Genomic DNA, 19547 nt, shown 5'->3' with positions numbered 1-19547 from the left:
ATACAAATTTCTATGTTGTGCATTAAAAAAATACAATCTACACTATTTGTCAGTTCTAAAGGCACTTTTTACCCTTGGGGACTTTAAGGTTTACAACACAGCAATTTATCAAATGTCATCACAGTGCCATAAATTGCTCTCTTTAGGGTTACGTTCCATCATTCACTCTGCTGCCCTGACCCTACCACTTTTAAACTGACTGAACATCTCTCATGACTCTTTTTAACCACTTAAAATAACAGGCCAATAGTACCAAACTTCACCAGTCTTCAAATCCCTCTCTACTCTCAGCCAAATATGTCATAAAAGAGTGGCTTCCCTGTGACTGGACCTCATCTCCCTAGGCCTAGTGAAGAGAAGACCTGGGGAGAAAAATCCCAACCAAAAAACAACACCAGGTGAGATTATTTGTAAAATAGATTGTGTAAAGGAAGAAACAGACTCAGAATATAAGTCCACTGTTTACATACAGACCCAGATGGCAACTGAGCTGCCTATAAGAGGAAAGCCTTCTCATAACCCAGGTCCCCACACTGCTGGCCTCAATCCTTCCACACCTCTCCTCACTGCCTGAGTCTAGGTTGCACCAGTTCATCATTCAGTATTAATGAAGCAGTTCGGTTGTGTTAATGGGGCAGTCACACAGAAGTGGACGCTGTATACAATCTGGTGAGTCTTTCATATGGAAGGTGTAAAAATCAACCCTGAAAAATAGATACAATGCTCTTTAGGTTTGGCTTCAGCTTTTGAGGACTGGACTCTTCAGCAGAAAGCTTCGGAAGAGAGGAGCTGAAGGCTAGGTTATGTCTTGGAACACAGGAAGAAGGGCTAGGGGAAGCTGCAAGGGATCAGAAGTCAGAGCTGAAGTCGCCCCTCCTGAGGCTGGGGCCTGACCTTTGCCCCCTACACACCTCCCAGTTCCTTTCCACAACAATCTCTCCCTCGTCTTATTCCTGCCCCTGAGCGCTTAATCCACCCCGACTCGTCCAATATAAGGGCCCTCCTCCCCTTATTCCCTATCGCGATGTCAGGGCGCCCTTCACGACACTGGAACTCTTAAGAGGAGACTTCGCTGACCTGTCAGCGGATCCAAAATGGCGGGGCCTAGTCCCAGGACCGGCAGCTGCTGCTCATGTCCACTCCGGGCCCCGAAGGCGTCTCCGAGCGGCTCTCCCGGTTCTGGTGGCAGATGGGAGAAGGGAAGTAGCCCGTTTCCTGGAAGTTGAGGCCGAAGTCAGGGACCGCACACTGGCCGGTTAGAGTCGGCCGGAGCGGGCGGTGGAGCCGGGTACCTTCCCTGTCAGCTCACTGACGTGGTAACTAGCCTCAGTCTAGCCCGCTGCCTGGTAACTGCGCGAGCCTGCCGCGCACAACCAATAATAGCTTTGCATCGTGAAAAGTGGCATTCCAGCTATCCAATCGATGAAAGGAAGTTGGCTTCGGGAGGCGGGATGTACCTAAGGAGGTGAGATTACAAGGGAAAGAAAAGGGTAGGTAAGAACAACCAACGGGTACAAGGACTGTCTGAGTGACAGTTGTGAAAGCCAATAAAAATGGAGAATTTGTGCGGCGCGGTTGGAGAGGTGGAGTTAGCTAGAGTTTGGTTGCAGTGCGGCTTGGAAGTGGCAGCTGGGCATTATGGGGAGGAAAGCTACGATTTGCTGGAAAGGAGGCGGGGTCCGTTTTGAGAGCCTGAGCGGGCGACTCTACTCCCTCGTACCTGCCCCACTCCGGGCACTCCATATCAAAGAAGGCCGAGCCAAAACCGTGCCCCTTAAGGGAATACTTCCATACGAGGCACCTTCTGGGCTCACTCCATCCTAGGACCAGTCTCACAATCTATTCCAATCTCCCCTCCCCCACTCTCCCGTCTGCCGGCCCTGTCTGGCTTCTCATAGATGTGTCTGTCCCAACCCAACTGTTTCTGTGTCTTGTGCCCCATTCCTATCATCCAGAAATAGAGAAAATGAGAGGTGGCAGAAACGTTGGGTATCTAATTCAGGTCTCCTCATTTTACAAAGCGGGAAACTGAGTCCCAGAGTGCAAAGATAGCCCCCACGTTCACATAACTAGTTTTTGACAGAGCAGAGAGAAAAACTCAGGTGTCCTCATCCCCATTTCAGCTTTCTTTTCCACTGCTCTTCACTACATCTTATGCCCTAGTCTATCAGGCTGTGACTCCCAGCTCTGCCCCTCATACTAAGCCTTGGACACTCTTTACCTACCTGGAACAAAGCTGATCACCCAAGTTAGTGCACATCACCAGTGACAGAAAATGGAAGCCTTTTCTGACTGCCTTGGAAATGCCAAGAAGCCTAAGGACTAGATGTGCACCCTCAGTCTTCACTCTCCTGCCCCAAGGTACCTGTCTTCTTGCAAGAGATGATAGAGGTTGCTAGGATATTTAGAATTACCTAGAAGTGAGAGTGTGTAAGAAGAGGACAGGAGGATGTGTTTCCTCCGTGAAGACTGACTGGTGGAGTTCCCAGCCTATCTTCTGTAATAGAGTCCTGGTGTCCCTGCAGACCTGAAGAGACTGCTGGGAGGCAGTGAAAAAAGATACCAACTCTCTCCCCATTTTCTCCCATTTATGGATGACCCAGGAAAGCTGCATACCTAACCCCATAGAAATGTGGTCTCAAACCCAGATATCCAAAGACCATCCATGTGCTAGGATCCTCTAATTAGAAGAACCCATCAGACATGAAAAACTTCTCAACAGCTCCCTGTACATCAGTTCCTGGTGTCTGGGTTGAGCTGAGGATCTTGCCTCTTTCACCCAAAGAGAGGTGAAGAGGACACAACCATCATAATATCTCTTTCCACAGTACCTCTGAGCCATATTCCACCTTCACTTGAAAACTGGGATTTGGATTCCTGGATCTATCTCAGATTGATAGCTCCTAAATAGCCCAAAATTGGAAAATCGTCTAAGTGAGCCAAAACTCCCTACTCCCCCATCTCCACTCCCACATATTTTCAAAAATTAATCAACCTAAAAGTATGAATGCAATTGTGTGTTAGAAATGAGAAGGAACTGATAATGCCCTAGCCTAACCTCCATCATCTTACCAGGCAGAAATCTCCCTCTTAGATTTCAGTATTGAGTTTCTATGTTATGTCTAGTAATAAAAACATGAGAAAGACATGGTACTTGACATAAATCCTAGTTAGCATCAGAGGGACAACATATAAATTGATCTCTTCAATACAGCGGGTGGGATACTACAGGGTATGCACAGGAAGGTTGTCGGAGCAAGAGGCTAGACATCTGGCTAATCTGGGAGTTCAGGAACAGCTTCCCAGAGAAAATGAGGCCTGAGTGGAGCTTAGAGAGACAAGTCGGAATTGACAAGATGAAGACTGACTGGAAATATGTCACTGTCAGAAGAAAGGTCAGAGATGTGCAGGAAACCACTAGGAGGTTGGAGATTAAAACAGGGTCAGATCCCAAAAATCTTGTATGCCATACAAGGGAGTTTGGCCTTTATCCTGAGGGCAATTAAAAGCCATTGAAGGGTTTTAAGCAGAAATAAAACTGGTCAAATTTACCTTAGGAGCATATTGTATGATAGGGTTTAGGGCTCTCAGTGGCACCCAAGCATCCCAGCCTTACTCCACAAGTTCCTTGGGACATCTGTCCTATCTATTGCAACTCCCTAACTAGCAAGCACCAAGACCACATGTCGCCCACAGAACTGAACCTGGTATCACCAAGAAGTTAGCCCTATTAAGACTGGGAGAGCATAGCCTGGGCAAGCCAAAAGTGCAAACTGACAAACTGCCCAGGCTTCTGAGGCGAGCTCAGCCCAAACCCTGAGATCTCCTTTAACTTCTTATTTTTGCGGGGAGGATGGGGGATGGGGGGGTGAGTAGGAGGGGGTGACTTCTGCAAGGTCACTCGGTGGTTTGTGGCAGGGTTAAAATGGTGCTTTGGTTTGTCTCATTCCAAATTCTGCTTTCTCCACGAAGCCACCTTCCTTGGAGGAGAGAAAAAAGGGGTTGGGGACAGGAGATAGCCGAGAAGAGGAGAAAGAATGTGAGGGAAAAGAGGAGCAGAGAGAAGGAGAAATTAGTCTTTCAAAGTGGCAGAGGAGGGAGGAGAGAGACAAACAGCAGGAGCAAAGCGGTGGAGAAGAGGAAAGAAAGGTTGAGACGTGGGAGGATTGGAGCAGAGACAAAAGGGCAGAGAGATAGACAGCGACAAGTGGAGAAAATCGCCGAAACTTGAGCGGCAACGAAGTCTGAGCGCTGAAAACCAGCGGCCTCTCCCGGCCGGTGCGCCCTCCCACCTGGCCCCAGCAGTCCTATCACCCGGCACCGTTCCACTTCGCTCGGGGTTGTGGCCTGCTCCCTCCACCCCACCCCCACCCCACCCATCCGCTGCGCTTTGCCGCCGGCAGGCCCCGGCTCGGTGGGGCTACACGACCCACCTTACGTTCGCCAGTTTGGCTCTGCCAAAGCATTACTGCTGGAGCGCGGTTTCAGCCACGTGGGGAGAGGCGGGTACCAATTGCTGAAGAGTGCCTCCTATTGGCCAAGGGGCGGGTTTTTTGGCGGCTCGCCGGCTTGACCCCACCCCCGAAGGCGGGGCCTAAAGATTCACAGCTGGAAAGGGTGGAGCCCGGGGAGCGCAGCTGGAAGGGGGCGGGGCCCTAAGAGCTAGGCTCGCTGCCGCGGGCTGGGGGCGCCCTGGGCTGCCATAAAGTGAATGGGCGCCGGCTAGGGGTGGCAGTCCGCTGCAAGGCTCACTCTCTCCCTCTGCGAGTCCCGGAGCGCCCGAGCGGAGCAGCGGCCCGGGCGCAGGGGGGCGGCCCCCACCCCGGCCGGGTGCCCGGCCCCTGGCCCCTGCCTGCCCTCCAGACTACGGCCGCCACCGCCGCTGCCGGGAGTCTGCCTGCTGCGGGACTCACTGTGAGTGTTTGACCATGCGGGGGACAGGGGCTCACGGGGCTCCGGGGCCCTGGCTGGACTTGGGGATCCCTAAAACAGGATCTGGGTCGGCTGAACTGAGGAACGGTGCCTGGGGAAAGGGTCGAAACTGGGAGGGCGGACTGCAGACATGAGGGATTTAGGAAAAGGAAAACTCAACGTCAGAACTCGGGGGACGGAGAGGGGGAGACTCAGGGAATCCGGAGGGAAACCAGAGACATGAAGCCAGGACAGGGGCTCCGAGAAGCGAGGAGGAGAGTCAGGAAACCATTACCAGAAAGCACCCTGGAATCCTAGGGCGCGAGACAGGCAGCCAGGGAGCGAAAGGAGTTGCGGAGGCCCTGGCCAGTGGGGGGAGCTGGCGGCGGCTGCCCAGCATGGGGCAATTGGCGGCGCCCGACGCCCCTCAGCTGGGGCTCAGACTCCAGGGGCTGGGAGCAGGGGTGAGTCTAGTCGCACACGCTTCTCTTCCCAGCTGCTTCGCAGTTACGAATAGGAGCAGTGTTGTGAGAGCCCTGCCTCTACTGGGTCAGATGGCCGCTGTACTGGCCGCAGGGCAGTGGCAGGGCAGCCCGAGGGAACAGGCGGCGGTTCTGGTGTGTCCGACTTGGGGTGTCAGGGACCGCATCGGTCCCGGCCTGGGGCCGCCACGGAATCGCACAGAATGTCCGCAGCGCACGGGGCTGAGAGCAGACAGAATGTCCGGAGTGGCGAGGTGGGTCTCTCTGGAGCAGGCGCTGTGTCAGGCGGTGGTGAACAGAATGTCCCTGGCCGAGTGGCATGTCCATTTACCCGGCAGCGCCTGCCCAGCTACTGCGTATGCGATGGGGTTCGCTGTGGTGGGTCGCCTTGAATCCCACTTTGCAAACTTGTTTCTGCTCCTATGGGCTGTGGGGCCCAGGAGCAGGGAGTGAGTGTAAAGGCTGCAGCCTGGCCATGGGGTGGAGTGGTGCTGGGAGATTCCCTTTCCAACCCAAACCAGATCTGAGCATCATCTGGACTTCCAGAATCCAAATTTGAGGTGAGAAAGGGAATGGTGAGACTACCAATGGGAATCAAGTCTAGGAAAAGAAATAATTAACCACAAACGGCAATGGGAGGGCAAGGAAGAGCCCAGCACAAGCTCTTGCCAGCCTCAGTTCCCTCACAAACTCAGAGGCAACCCCTAATCCCAATACAGCTGATCAGACACCCCAGACTTCTTGCCTGGGTGTCAGCAAGCTAAAGGCGCCTTCTCTGCAGGGAGCAGGAGCCCAGGCCTAAAGAGAAAATTGCAGCCCTATAGTGAAGCAAACCCTGTGGTCTTGTTTCCCTTTTTGCTCCCTCAGCCCCACCAATCTGAACACTACCCTGGAGACTGAGAGGAGGTAGGAAGGAGACACATGGAATCCAGACTCTGGGGTCCAACGTGAGACCTATATGGTCCTCCAACTCTGGTTGGGAAGGTCTCAGCCCTACCCAACTGCCCTGTGTGCTTTTCCCTGTAGCTAGGTCTTGGTTCCTTTGGGCTCCTACAGTGTCCACCCACCCTGGTCCTAACTCTTTAAGCAGATTCCTGTTAAGCTGAAGGAACAGAGTAGAGAGAACTCTCCCAGTCTATGTAAGTGAGCAAAACAGCTCAGCTGGGGACTGAATTTTCATGGGGACAAGTGTTTTGCAATGAGTAAGTTATCTAAACAAGTGGGTCTCAATCTTTCTCAACCTCCACCCATGAGTGACATACAGTACATATTCCCCACACTCCCACCTCCATTCCTCAATTTTAAAATTTGCTTATTACTAGTTACATTGTTTCTCAACATTTTTTGTCCCTTGCTCCTTTTGCTAAATATAGAGTCACACCCCAATACCCCCACCACATTCTGATACCATTTTCAGGGGCTTGTGCTCCCATCACCTTTGAAAATCACTGAAATTATGGGTGAAATGAAAGGCTCTGAGTCAGGAAAGGAAGAGGGAAGGCATTACAGATGTTTTCCTAAGGACTTTAGCCTAAAGTTTTAGTTTTGCCAATAAGGCCAAAAGCAATAGCATCATAATGAAGATGGCTGGAAACAAAAGGCAGAACATCCTTCCTTGCATAAAACCATGTAGCTGAGTCCACGCCTGGGTAACTGGCTCTTAAGGAGAATGTCATGGGCTTAGAGCAGTGTCAGAGAATAATTGGTAGAACGGGGAGCCAGTGGCTGGTGGAAAGTGCAAACTTCAAAGTTTAGGCTTCTGGAAAGTGAGATAGGATGGAAATCCACAAAATAATCAAAGGCATGGATAAGTAGAAGACTTGTTTGCTCCCCAAATTCTGAAACCAGAGATGAGGGGGCCTCTTAGAACAGGAGTGATGCAAGCACAGGATGAACAGGAAAATGTTCCTTGGCACACAGTGGGCAGCAAACTTCCAGAGCTCATTTCCAGAGAGGTGGTAGAGGCAGGAAGTAGACATGGAATCCTTCAGGGCTTGGGAGGATCAGTGCATGTCAGAGCCACAAATGGCTGCTGGGGTGGAGGGGGTGAGAAGTGAAGAGCTCTGTCCCTGGTCTTAGGAGAACTGGATAGGAATCTCTTCAATCTGTGTAACCTTGGACAAATTCATCTTCTTAGAGGTGAAATGGGGATGGTCATTCCTGCCACTCACGATGGTTGTAAGAGTTAAATAAAATCATATACATGAAAGCCCTTTGCAAATGGAAAAGCACCATAGAAATAAAAAGCATTACTGCCATTATTATGCCCAAGCTGTAGAACCTTTGTTTGGAAGGGTGGTGTCTCAAGTCTCAGATCAGCCAGATAACATCCCTGATCCAGCCACAGGAAGATTCTCAATGACAGATGGAACACCCTCTCTCAGGCGTCTGGTGCCAGTCATTACCCCTACCCCTCTCTGAGAAGAATTCATGGGAGCTCCCCAAATGCTTAATACCTCTACCAGGCCAAATGTCCTGATCTGATTCCTGCCCGCCTGTTGCTCAAGGATGTGAGTATGGGCCCAAGACCCAGATCCAGGAAGGGAGGGCAGGGGAGGCAGATTGAAGCTGAGCTGGGGTGGGCATGAGAGAAGGAAGAAGCCACCCAAATCTTTTCTTCTCTATTCATTCTAAATGATGCTTTATAAAGTGTGGAGGAGGGAGATGGCAGCTAACCTGCAGGATCCATTAGGTCCTGAGCTTTGGGATTAACTGGAGTGTCTAGCCCATGGTCAACCGACAGGGACCCATGATAAGAGTGATGGGAAGAGAAAGGAAAAGACAGGTGGTGGGATGAGAAAGAGCTGCGTTCAAAGAGCTCCTTTTCTCTCTCCCCTGCTCACCAATGCCAAATAAATGTCCCAAAGATACTGCTTTTTATGCAATCCCCCTGCCTACAAGCCTCCAGTGACTCCCACTGCTTGGAGCAATGCTTCTCTTTAGGGGCCTGGGGTGGGAGAGGGTAGTACGGGAGTGGGAGGGGCATGATGCTGCAAGCTAAACATGGCTCATCTTCCTGGTGTGATGTCACTTGGAGATGTCACTTGGAGATTTTTAGAGAAAACTTTATTTTTATATTAAAATAAACATAATAACTTAAGTATAGAATAGAATGCAACATTTGCTTCCATTTTTAACATAAGGGTGGAGATCTCAAAGAAATTTCATACTGTTGGCAGCTGTTTCAGGTTGTGCCCCTAGTTTCCCAGGGTGATTTCTGTCTTACCAGTGTTAGGGGTTTTTTGATGGGAAAACTGGAGGTGCTGTAGCCTAGACTGTATCAAACCTGAACCACCTCGTGCCTCTTATTGGAGGTCCCCTCAGCCTGATCCTTTTTTCTCTGATGATTTCCCATTGCCCACACTGAGACCCTGGCCAAGCTGGGCTTCTTCTTGCCCTCTGAACCTGCCAGCACAATCCTGCTCTAATTATTTCAAAGCCTCTGTCCCTTCTCTGCCTCCCCAATTCCCAGCTCAGCCATGTGCTACATTCCCTGAGCCCCCAAACATGATGCCACCTTATATGGACTTCCATTTCTCTGATCTCCCATAATCTGAGAATCAGGTCCATGCAGACCATCATTTCATCCTGTGCTCTGTTTGCCTTCCCAGATTACAGGCACCTACAATTTGGGGTCTGTGCCTTACCATTCTTAGGGGTCTGTCTTAGCACCTAACACTTGCTGAAGGAAAGGAGGAAGAGAAGGAAGGGTGTGGAAGCCCATTTCTCTGATTTCCAACTTACCCCTTAATAAATTAAGTGCATCAAGTCATTGCTGCCTCCACCTGAGTCCTAGGGTTTCCTCTTGGGGTTGCGAGCCTTGTCTACAGCTGTTTTCATTTACTCCCATTTGTCACTGCAGTTCAGCAGACTAGATAGTTCAGGTGATCAGCATCACTAATAAATGTGAGGCCATGTGCACTTAAGGGCCTCACTTCAGTTTCAGGTTTATAGGATAGTTTAGGGCCCTGGTTTACACCTGCTTACTAACTTGCTGTTTGCTGAGCTGAGCCACGGCATCACAACTCCATCCCCTCTTAGCTTCCTCTTCATTCAGTTCCTACAAGAGAATGTCTTCTCCCACTTAAATTCTGGGATGTGCTTTGGGCATTATTATTGCAACTTCTTGGGGGCTGTCTGGCTGTGGCCCTGGTTTACCCTCTTTGACTTAAGGACAAAAGTGGGTGCATGTGGTAGTTGCCCTTTTGCCATGAATTTGTGTCCCTTTGAAACCATGGCCTCCCCACTATGGCCTGTCTGGCCTGTGATAGTCTCTGCTCTCCACCTTGATGTATCTTGGATATTTTGATCTTGCTGTAGTCCATGACAGCTTCCTGTAAATCCAGCCTTAACTTCAGAATCAGAGCACACCTGTAGGCCCTCTCTTCTCCCTAGGGCTGGGATTGCCACCCTGATGTGACTAGGGCCTGGGCCATGCATCCCCAGCAGGGAGTGTCAGAAAGGCTGGAGGTGGGGCAGGCAGCCTCTCTCAGAGTTGGACTCAGCACCACTGTTATCTTTTGACTCTCTTTGGCCCTTCCTGGTAATTCCTACCAGAATCAACCAAACATGTGGCTCCCAGACCTACTGCTTGTCCCTGTCCACTGAGTGAGGCAAAGTCCCTGGCCTCAGTCCCAACTCCCCAGCTTCCTGACCTCCAGCAGTTTGGGGGAGCTTAATCCTCAGCCAGCCTGTCTCCAGCTCAGACAACCACTTGGCGCCCCCAGCCTCTGCCTGACCAACCCACCCAGACACTAGTCTGCTAGAGGCCTATGCCCCCACCTTCTATCTCTCTATGGCTTGCCTGGCTTTAGTGTTCTTGCCTTTTCAGTGTCACAGTCAGGACCCTTCTCAGCCTCATCTCTTCTCCTGCTATTACTAACCCATGAACCTAAGGTTTCATTCTTTCCTTTACCAGTTCCTGGTCCCCAAAGTGGCTCCCAGCTTGAGTGATTCTACCCATTTTGCTGTTACCTTATTGACTGGGCTCTCCTTTATGTTCAGGACAGAGTGCTCACAACACTCTCTAAAATGCAAAGTTCCCTGGTGGTCTAGTGGTTAGGATTTGGCGCTCTCTCTCATAAAATGCAGCCTACTCACCTTTATTCACCAGATAGATTCTTCACTGGGAGATACAGGGTCTGGGGAGGTGAGCCACTCAAGCAAGGGCAGGGACGAGGATGAGATCTTATTTACCACTCTATCCTCAGTGACTTCCTCAATACCCAGCTCATAAAAGGTACCAAATAAACATCTCTTCAATGAATGAGGAAAAAAGAATACTTGGATAGAGTTGTACCTCTACCCATTTTTACCTGTCATGTTTTATTTTAACCTTATACCAATACTGAAGACAGGGAAAGGATTATGATCTCCCTTTTAGAGATGAAAAAATATGCTCAGAGGTAATTTGCCAGTTAGTAAGTTGGGGAGCCAGGACGTGAACCTAGATCTTCTGACCCCAAACCTAATTTCTTTGGGCTACACCAGGTTTCTTTCCTAAGAGGGGCCTGGGCAGTTTCTGCCCCCCACCCCCACCTTATCCTCTTTCTCCAGCATTCTCCTGCCATCTCCCCACTCAGCCAAACAGGCTCTCCCCAACAGTCACTGAGCATAGACCACTCCCCTGGCCCCTTTGGCTTCCTCCTCCCCCACAGAGTCCTTAGTTCCTGAGACTGAGAGCTGAGGTTCAGAGGGGCCAGGAAGGGGAGGGGGTAGGGTAATGGCTAACTCCAAAACAGCCAAGGCAGCTGTCCCTGTCACAGAGAGAGGAGACTGTGACGGTGTGTGTCTGTCTGCCTGAATGTGGGAGCGCATGTGTGGGAGAGTGTGTGTTTGTATACCCCTAGCTCCAAGTCCAAGTGCTTATTTTGTCTGAGTGGGGGCTCGTGTGTGTCTGCATGTGTGTCTGTCTGTCTCTGGAAACACACAGCCTGAACTCTGCTTTCTCGGCCTCAGCCTTGTCTTTTACTCTGGCCCTTATCTCTCCTCACCCTGCTTCCCTCTGCTGAAATAAAGGGTGAAACCAAGACACAGGTATGGAATGCTGGGGGAAGGGGAGTTTGGAATATTAGAAGTCTGGAGCCCAAGCAGACTGAATGGATAAATGGCAATGGTGGGATTTAGCTTTCCCTATAGGCAAACCCAACTGTCCCTCTTTTCCCAACTCTGTTGCTCCCATGGGCCCTGGAAAAGTCAGGGGCATAATTTGCATTTTGAGGGCATTCTCTTTTTTAATATTTTATTTTGTTTTATTTTTATTAAATTTCTTGGGGGTAACATTGGTTAATAACATAAATTTCAGGTGTACAACTTTATGACATCTGTCTACTCTATTGTGAAGTCTAGTCTCCTCTGTATTTGACCCCCTTTTATCCTCTTTGTCCTCTTGGGTATGAAGTAAGAGGAGACTTCAGAGCACCCTTTCTTCTAGCTCTCAGTTCTAAGCCTTCTCAGCTATTTTGGAAGAGCTACTAGTCAAGGCTGCCACAAGTCCCTTCCAAGGGCATCTCCCTTCCATCAGAGAATTATTGAGCCAGCCCCAAGCCTCTGTCTGACTCCTGACCTCAGGCCTGGAAGGGGACCCCCACCCCTGGCCTGACTTCTTTCCTTCCTTCCCAGGTTCCCTTCAGCCCTGCCTCTTTAACCCTAGGAAAAGGTCCAAGGTCTAGTCCCTTCTGCCTGTGGAAAGAACAGGGTCTGTTTCTCAACCTCCAGCCTTGACCTCTATCCCACCCCAATCTCATTTGAGAGATGGAGGCAGGGGGCAGCTGTCATCTCTGAGTTGGTTCAAGGAGGCATTACCATGTACAAATACATGCCACTGCCCATCTGCACCTCCCTGAGAAAGGCTCCTAATAAATTCGGAGCAGCCGAGTGACATACATCTCAATCTAAGCTAATCCACAACATTAATGCCACCTTGCACAGCCTCCAGTAAGTCTCTGTTAATGGGGAGGCGGATGGACCCCTCCCAGCCAGCTCTTTGCCTCTGTTCCTCTGTCCCTAGCCTCCTTCGGTTCTCCTCTGACCAAGAAGCATCCAGAGTTCTTGAGACCCACTCGTGTCCCTTTCCCTTCCTCCCACCAGAGGGGACCTGAGAAAGCCAACAGGGGAGACTTGGAGAAAAACTCAGGCAGGCTCCTGGGCGATGTCAGGCAAGGTCTGGGATAGGGAGTAAGGGTAACAAGGTGGTTTTAAGAAGCTCACATCTACTGCCTGGGGTGGACCTGGTAGAAGCCGTGCATAGAGGGGAGCAATGACTGATAGGATGCAGTGTGTGTCTGGGCAGGCACAGAAGCAGACGGGGCCAGAATGCCTACTGATTTTTAAACTTGTTTTTGAATCTGAAACCCTTTCTTCAAATGAAATCTCTCCAGAAAGCATAAACAAAACAGACAAAAGCAGAACTGCCCTCATTAAAGCAGATCTAAGCAAGGCCAGGCTTAGTTTCTATCCCTGAGGCTAGCCCCGAGTTCCAGTCTCTGAGGGGGTTTCTGGGTAGGGCCCCAAAGAACACATTTGAAAAACCCAATGAAGAAAAGCATTAGCTGAGGAGCTTTCCAGACCTGGTTCAGATCCCAGTGCCACTGCTTACAAGCTCTGTGACCTTGTTACTTTAAGTCTCAGATTCCTCACCTGAAAAAGGTGATAATACTTAATATTGATGCATTCTTGTGAGGAGAGAGATAATGAGGTGAAGGTACACAGTAAGTACTTATGGATGATAACAGTGATTATTCTAATGGGAGAAATACCAGGCCTGGTTCAAAATCAAATCTGTCCCACTGAAGAGTGAATAACAGAAGTTCCAGCAGCATCTCAGGTGTGATTGGCTGAGGGGCATGTATAACTTTATGGGAATATTGGCACTGAGGTTTTCAAGGATGTGGTATATGGTATGTGGCATGCAATAGTGTGGTTTCCATTAATTCAATAAATAGCTATTGAACACCAACTACACTAGGCACAGTTCTAGGTGTCCAGCAGTGAACAAAACAAAGCCTAGTGTGTATATATCTGTGTATAAAACCTTTGAACATACACTTTTTCGCCCTTAGGCTGCTGTTTCCCCATTGTATCTTTGGGCACCCCATACAGGGGTAACTTTATTGTTGGTGGCTGAGAAAGGGGACAGTGAACCTGTGGAGAAACACTACTGGGAACGGGATAACCCGGAGAATGTATCCCCATTAACCTGATGTGTGTCATCTCTTCCCTCCAGAGTCTTCCCTCCATGGAGTTCGGCCTGCTCAGCGAGGCGGAGGCCCGAAGCCCGGCCCTGTCGCTGTCAGATGCGGGCACTCCCCACCCCCCACTCCCAGACCACAGCTGCAAGGGCCAAGAACACAGTGGTGAGCACTCTTCTGGGTGTGGAGGAGATAACAGCTCAATCTCTAATCCGGGTGGGGCCCGGGTGGGAGTGAGGGGCCCAGGGAGTAGGTACCGCAGCTGGGGAATGCCTTTGACCTGCCCTTACCCGGCCCCCAGACTCAGAGAAGGCCTCGGCTTCACTGCCCGGAGGCTCCCCCGAAGACGGCTCGCTGAAGAAGAAGCAGCGGCGGCAGCGCACTCACTTCACCAGCCAGCAGCTGCAGGAACTAGAAGCGACCTTCCAGAGGAACCGCTACCCTGATATGAGTACGCGCGAAGAGATCGCGGTGTGGACCAACCTCACCGAGGCCCGCGTGCGGGTATGGTGCTCCCAGACCCATAACCCTCACCCTACGCCGGTCTCCCTTTCGCCGCTTAGCGAGTAGCTTCGAAACCTGCAGCTTGTGCTTCTGCCTGGCCTGCTCCATCCTTGGACCCGACACCTGACGTCCCCCGGTCCCAGTCCTGGTCAGCGGCCCCACACGGCCTTCTTTCCACCAACCTCCAATCGTACTCCACCCTATCACTCCAGGCCGCTCGCTTCTTCTCCCCTGACACTGCTGCTTGTTCTCGTCACCCCTCCTTGACCCCATCCTACTGCCCCCACCACCCTGTCGCCCCTGACTCAGTCCTGCCTTCCACCACTTCTGTTCTCAGCTCCTTGACTCCATACACTCCCCCAAGACTCCCATTCCCGCCTCCAGCCACCTCATCTTGTTTATCCTCCGCACGGCCCTGGCCCGGGCTTGAACCCCTATCTGGGTGACGCACCCCAGCACCTTCCACGCTGACCGGCTCTGGGACCTCTACTCGGCTCTGTGCCCTGATAACCTTTTCTCCTGCGCCCGCAGGTTTGGTTCAAGAACCGGCGCGCCAAGTGGCGAAAGCGTGAGCGCAGCCAGCAGGCGGAGCTTTGTAAGGGCGGTTTTGCGGCGCCGCTCGGGGGGCTGGTGCCGCCCTACGAGGAGGTGTACCCCGGCTACTCCTATGGCAACTGGCCACCCAAGGCCCTCGGCCCGCCGCTCGCCGCCAAGACCTTCCCGTTCGCCTTCAACTCGGTCAACGTGGGGCCTCTGGCTTCGCAGCCCGTCTTCTCGCCACCCAGCTCCATCGCCGCCTCCATGGTACCCTCGGCCGCTGCCGCCCCGGGCACCGTGCCAGGGCCCGGGACCCTGCAGGGCCTGGGCGGGGGGCCCCCGGGGCTGGCTCCGGCCGCAGTGTCCTCCGGGGCAGTGTCCTGCCCTTACGCCTCGGCTGCCGCAGCAGCTGCTGCAGCCGCCTCCTCCCCCTACGTATATCGGGACCCGTGTAACTCGAGTCTGGCCAGCCTGAGGCTCAAGGCCAAACAACACGCCTCCTTCAGCTACCCCACGGTGCCCGGGCCGCCCCCAGCCGCCAACCTCAGTCCGTGCCAGTATGCTGTGGAACGGCCCGTATGAGTGGCCCTGCCCATGGATCATCCTCGAGGGCGGGGGCGATAATTCACAGCCTCCCCGGACTGGGGACGTCTTGACTGGCTTGCCCCCGCCCCAGGGTCTGAGAGGGATGCTGGGGCAGCTGGGGGCGGGAGAGCGGCCGACTCAGGAGACAGCCTTCCCCCCACCCAACCCTGAGGGGTGGACTGGGCCCTACACACAGTCTGCGCTCCTGGGACTAAGGCCAGGAACAGGGACCAGTTCCCCGGGGGCCAACTCACCTTTGGCCCACCCCGCCTTCTCCAGGTCCCCGCCCTCCCCATTTATCATTTTCAAAGATAAATGAAATAAACATGCGCAGACTGTCAAAGGCTTGATGATTCAGAGTTGCGGTTGAGCCCTCTCCCCTCATCCTCCCCATGTCTAAAGGAGAGCTAGGTGCACCGGAAAGAGGTGAGGGTCCAAGCTTCTAGGGCTTCAGTCCCCCTCAGCCGCTAGCCCCACCACGGGGAAGCCGGGGCATTCCTGAAGAAGAGGGACCCACGCGTGCGTGTGTGTTTGTATTGCTGGCTTGAGGACAAGCTACTGGCTGGCATTGGCCAAAGCTGGTGCTGCGGCGCCACCTTGTGGTCTCATGGAGGATAACTGGAAGGTCTGGTCTGCAACGCCTACTTGCAGGTGTCACTTCTGCAACTTAGAAAGCCTATGATGACCTTAGTTAAGTTACTCCTCCTTTCTGCACCTGTTTCTCACTGTTCCACTGAGAGGCTTGGGCCTCTAACAGCAATAAAATTCTGGTCTGTAACAGACATTTATTAAGTGCCTACCAGGCCTAGGATTCTTATTGAGTGTCTCTGTGTGTGCCTCTCATCTTTCCACACACCCTCTTAGGCTCTTCAACTACTGACCATCCCACTACCAGAAGCTGTCTACCATCACAGCTGATTCTTTCTTCCCCCAAATATCCAAAATCCAAAAACCTTGTTGAGATATTTAATTAAAAAATAGAGCAAGAAGAAAGGTTTTTGTATAGAAATATAAATAACTCAGCTCTGGGAATCCTCCTTAGTCCCACCCCGTCTCGGGACCTGCTCGGCCTTCACACTAAAAACAAACATCAAAATACTAGATCATACCCCCTTCCCAGAGGTGATGCTTCTTGTCTGTTATAACTTCCTGTCACCTTGGGACGCACATCCTGTGAGGAAACCATGCAGGGAATGCATCCTAATCATTCTCCCAAAACTAAGCCCAACCCCTTAGTGCCCTGGGGAGGAGAGAGACTAAGGATCCTTCTTTTTTCACCAACCCTTTACTCCCTCTTGGTATTGGCTTTCACCTTGGGCATTATGTAGGTTTTGTGGAAAAAGTGGGCAAAGAGGATGAAATAGGTCAAATACAGGATGAAAGACCAGAAGAAGTGTTCCGCTGTGGTGTGGCATCCCTGTTCCTGTCTCCAGACGTAAGTCAGGATGACGACAATGGCTCCCATAAACATCTGCAGGATCTGCAGGGTGGTGATGAGCCTGGGAAACCACCTGGGGGGCTCCACTCTGGCAGCCTTCAGAGTGTAGTAGGTGTACATGACGGCATGCACACCGAAATTCATGGTCATGAACCAGCCGCCTGCAGCCACCTTGTTCTTGTATGCAAAGCTCGTGAACACTAGCACTGTGCTGTGGTGGTACCAGTGCACAAAGATGAGTGGCCGCTTACGTAGGACGATGAAGGCCGTGTCTCCTGGGAGATGGGAAGTCATAGCTGGCATATCACCCAGTGTTGGGACCACCCTCCTCACTGAATGTGGGGGCAAAGGGGGAATTCTCAGGGTAGGGAGAGGGGTCTTTATGACAGAGAATCTGAAGAGGGGCTTGGGTGAGAGGGGTTATTAGGACCCAGGGGTTGGGGAGGGACTCTCCGTGTGATAGGTGAGGGGGGCCCTGAGAAGGGATGCAGCTGACTGGGTGCCAGAGAGACAAAGCCTTGCCACTCACCAAGTTCAATGATCTTGCTGAGAAGAAAAAGGCTGGACCAGAATTGGATTACGGAATCATCGATGAAGGTGGAGAAGCACACAGTGTGCTTTAGTTTACCCCTAAGTACCAGGGTCCCCATAAAGCCCCACATCCTCACTGCCCCCAGGATACTGAAATGGGACAGAGGAAAAGGGTGTAAGTTCATCCCCAGACACCAATCCACCCTTCCGCCTCGGCCTAGTCAGGTCACTCTCCCACGTTCCACCACCTCCCCCACCCTTTCAGGGGTCATGGCTTCTGAGATTCTTTGGCCAGTCTGGTAGATCCAAACAATAATCTAGAAGAGACAAGGGCTGGGGAAAGGCCAAGGAGTGCTGGAGGATAGGACTGAAAGTTGAATTAGGGAATAGAGTTCTTGGGACGGGTAGGAGCCTATAAGGAGATGGGTGACAGGATGCGGGAGATTGAAGGATTTGGGGAGGGAAAATGTGGGAAGCAGGGGATGGGGAAGTTTATTAGAGGGTCTTGGGAGAGGGACTGGAGAAATTTGTTGGAAGTACACAGAATCTATGAGCACAAGAGAATAGAAACTGCCAGTTTGGAGCCTGGGAAAGAAGGAAAACAGGGTAATATGGGAAGAAGGTGAAAGCCGGCGAGGGGAGCTAGAGGTGAGAATGGGATAGGGAGAGAGTTGCAGGCAACTCAGGGAGTTGATGCAGTTGAGGTTTCTGAAAAGGTTTTAGGGATAGAGTGAGGGTCTAGGGTCTACAGGATAGGCGAGGAGTGTCTTACCTGAAGATTGCAAGGCAGAAGGACCAAAGGATGAGAGGCCCCTTCAGGTTGAAGCCCTTCCGTGCCTTCATGTAATTATGCCCCACAAAGATGAGTAGCAGGTAGATCAGAGCGATGTGGAATGAGGTTGTCCTGGCAGGCAGAAGGCAGAGGGGATGGACTCATGCATGGGTGGGTGCTGGTTAGAGGAATGCCCACTCACCTCTCCTAGTGAGTGCTCTGGGTTGGAGTCCCAGCTCTGCCACTTACTAGCTGTGTGACATAGGAAAAACCTTCTTAGCTCTCTGAGCCTTAGCTTCCTAATTTGTAATGGGAGAATAACACTCCTCCCTTGACAGTGTTAATGTATGTAAAGTACCTAGCACATGGCAGGGGCTATGTCCACAGTTTCTGTGACTATTGCTCTCTCAGTGAGGCTATAAGTAGGTGACAGGTGCTGGCTCATGCCTAAAACCAACCCAGGATTGTGGTGTAAGAAGAGTGGCAAAAGCGTCCACCTAGTTGGGTCATAGCAAATTGGCTGGAGCACAAAGTCAGCCCACAAACACCACTGAGAAGGCTCAGGGCAAAGCCAGAGAGCCTAGGGAAATCTTGGAAGAGCTCCCTGACTTTGCCTCCTTTTCCGCAGCAGGGACGATAGAATACTTGGGGAACAACGTGATAATTGTGAAGGGCAGGCTGTTTCTGGGCACCAGCACTATGCACGTGCACACACAGACACAAAGGACAGAGAACAGTCATCTATAGGCTGGTGGGAGTAGGAGTTCAAATCAACCCCATTCCTCAGAGACCAGTTCTCACTACATATAGTCTTTCCCCTTGGTTTCTGTCTCCTCCCACATTCTTCACCCCATCCTCTCTTTTCTTTTTTCTTTTCTTCTTTCTTTTCTTTTCTTTCTTTATCTCTCTCTCTCCCCCCCCCTTCCCTCCTTCCCTCCTTCCTTCCTTCCTTCTTTCCTCCCTTCCTTCTTTCTTTCTTTCCCCCCCTTCCTCTCTCCTTCCCTCCCTCCCCTCCCCTTCACCCCCACCTCCCAAATTGCAGTCATTAGGATCAGTCCGGCATGACCCTTCCGCTTCCCCAGGTCTCACCAGTACTCCTTCATAAAAGGCCTTATGTCATGTAAGCCCTGTAACAGCTCGAAGTTGTAGGGCTGGAGCAGCTGCGCTGTTTGGTCTGAACTATTCATGGCTGTGCCCATTTCTTCTGCAGATGTCGAGGTCTGGAGCTTGGGAGCTGGGTGAGAGGTTGGGGGACCGAGGATGGAGCGAACCTTGGAGCAGGACGGAATGGACCCAGGAACCAAGGAACTCCGCGGCAATCCGAGGAGCGTCCGATTCAGGGACAGGCGCTGCAATCCAGCCCCATTCCACCGCCGCGGTCACTGCGGTATATAACGCGGAATTGCAAAACTGCGGGCCCTCCTTGGGGCCGTTATCCAATCTCGACCAAGACACGCCCCTATTCCGCCCCTGGGCCGCAGCAGGCTCTCTGATTGGTTATCCTTGCCCCCCCAAATGCCCGCCCTAGGCCCTCGCCACGCCCTTTTCCATCCTTTTTCTCCCCCAACACGTTCACTCCTACTTGCTTGGCTTAGCCC

At 51.8% G+C, this 19547-nt stretch overlaps 3 protein-coding genes across 11 annotated transcripts in view; 1 reads left to right on the top strand and 2 right to left on the bottom strand.

The window, feature by feature from the left end:
- GBF1 (golgi brefeldin A resistant guanine nucleotide exchange factor 1) overlaps nucleotides 1-1332 on the bottom strand; it is a 117002-nt gene extending 115670 nt beyond the window's left edge. For 4 of the 8 annotated variants that reach the window (XM_019636420.1, XM_019636419.1, XM_019636422.1 and 1 more), the window contains exon 1: nucleotides 1078-1332. The gene's annotated coding sequence lies outside the window, so the exon portion shown is untranslated. The remainder of the gene's footprint in view (nucleotides 1-1077) is intronic. The other 4 variants (XM_019636423.1, XM_019636425.1, XM_019636424.1 and 1 more) reach the window with 1 other exon arrangement.
- Nucleotides 1333-4722: 3390 nt separating this feature from the next.
- On the top strand, nucleotides 4723-15551 carry PITX3 (paired like homeodomain 3). The gene is made up of 4 exons (XM_019636267.1): nucleotides 4723-4914; nucleotides 13618-13747; nucleotides 13884-14086; nucleotides 14618-15551. The coding sequence occupies exons 2-4, from the start codon at nucleotides 13630-13632 to the stop codon at nucleotides 15203-15205; spliced, it is 909 nt and encodes a 302-aa protein (XP_019491812.1). The 5' UTR covers nucleotides 4723-4914; nucleotides 13618-13629; the 3' UTR covers nucleotides 15206-15551.
- Nucleotides 15552-15650: 99 nt separating this feature from the next.
- On the bottom strand, nucleotides 15651-19341 carry ELOVL3 (ELOVL fatty acid elongase 3). 2 transcript variants are annotated; one of them, XM_019636268.1, is made up of 4 exons: nucleotides 19039-19341; nucleotides 17950-18081; nucleotides 17176-17327; nucleotides 15651-16921 (listed from the first exon to the last, which is right to left on the bottom strand). In XM_019636268.1, exons 1-4 carry the CDS (start codon nucleotides 19146-19148, stop codon nucleotides 16494-16496), a joined length of 822 nt encoding a protein of 273 aa, XP_019491813.1. In that variant the 5' UTR covers nucleotides 19149-19341; the 3' UTR covers nucleotides 15651-16493. The 2 variants fall into 2 exon arrangements, with proteins under 2 accessions (XP_019491813.1, XP_019491814.1); XM_019636269.1 differs by having other exon boundaries at nucleotides 17176-17207.
- Between the last annotated feature and the right edge of the window lie 206 nt (nucleotides 19342-19547).

The sequence above is a fragment of the Hipposideros armiger genome, unplaced genomic scaffold, assembly GCF_001890085.2.
Source record: "Hipposideros armiger isolate ML-2016 unplaced genomic scaffold, ASM189008v1 scaffold_28, whole genome shotgun sequence".
NCBI classification, from domain to species: Eukaryota; Metazoa; Chordata; class Mammalia; order Chiroptera; family Hipposideridae; genus Hipposideros; species Hipposideros armiger.
This window is presented reverse-complemented; position numbering and strand designations above follow the sequence as displayed.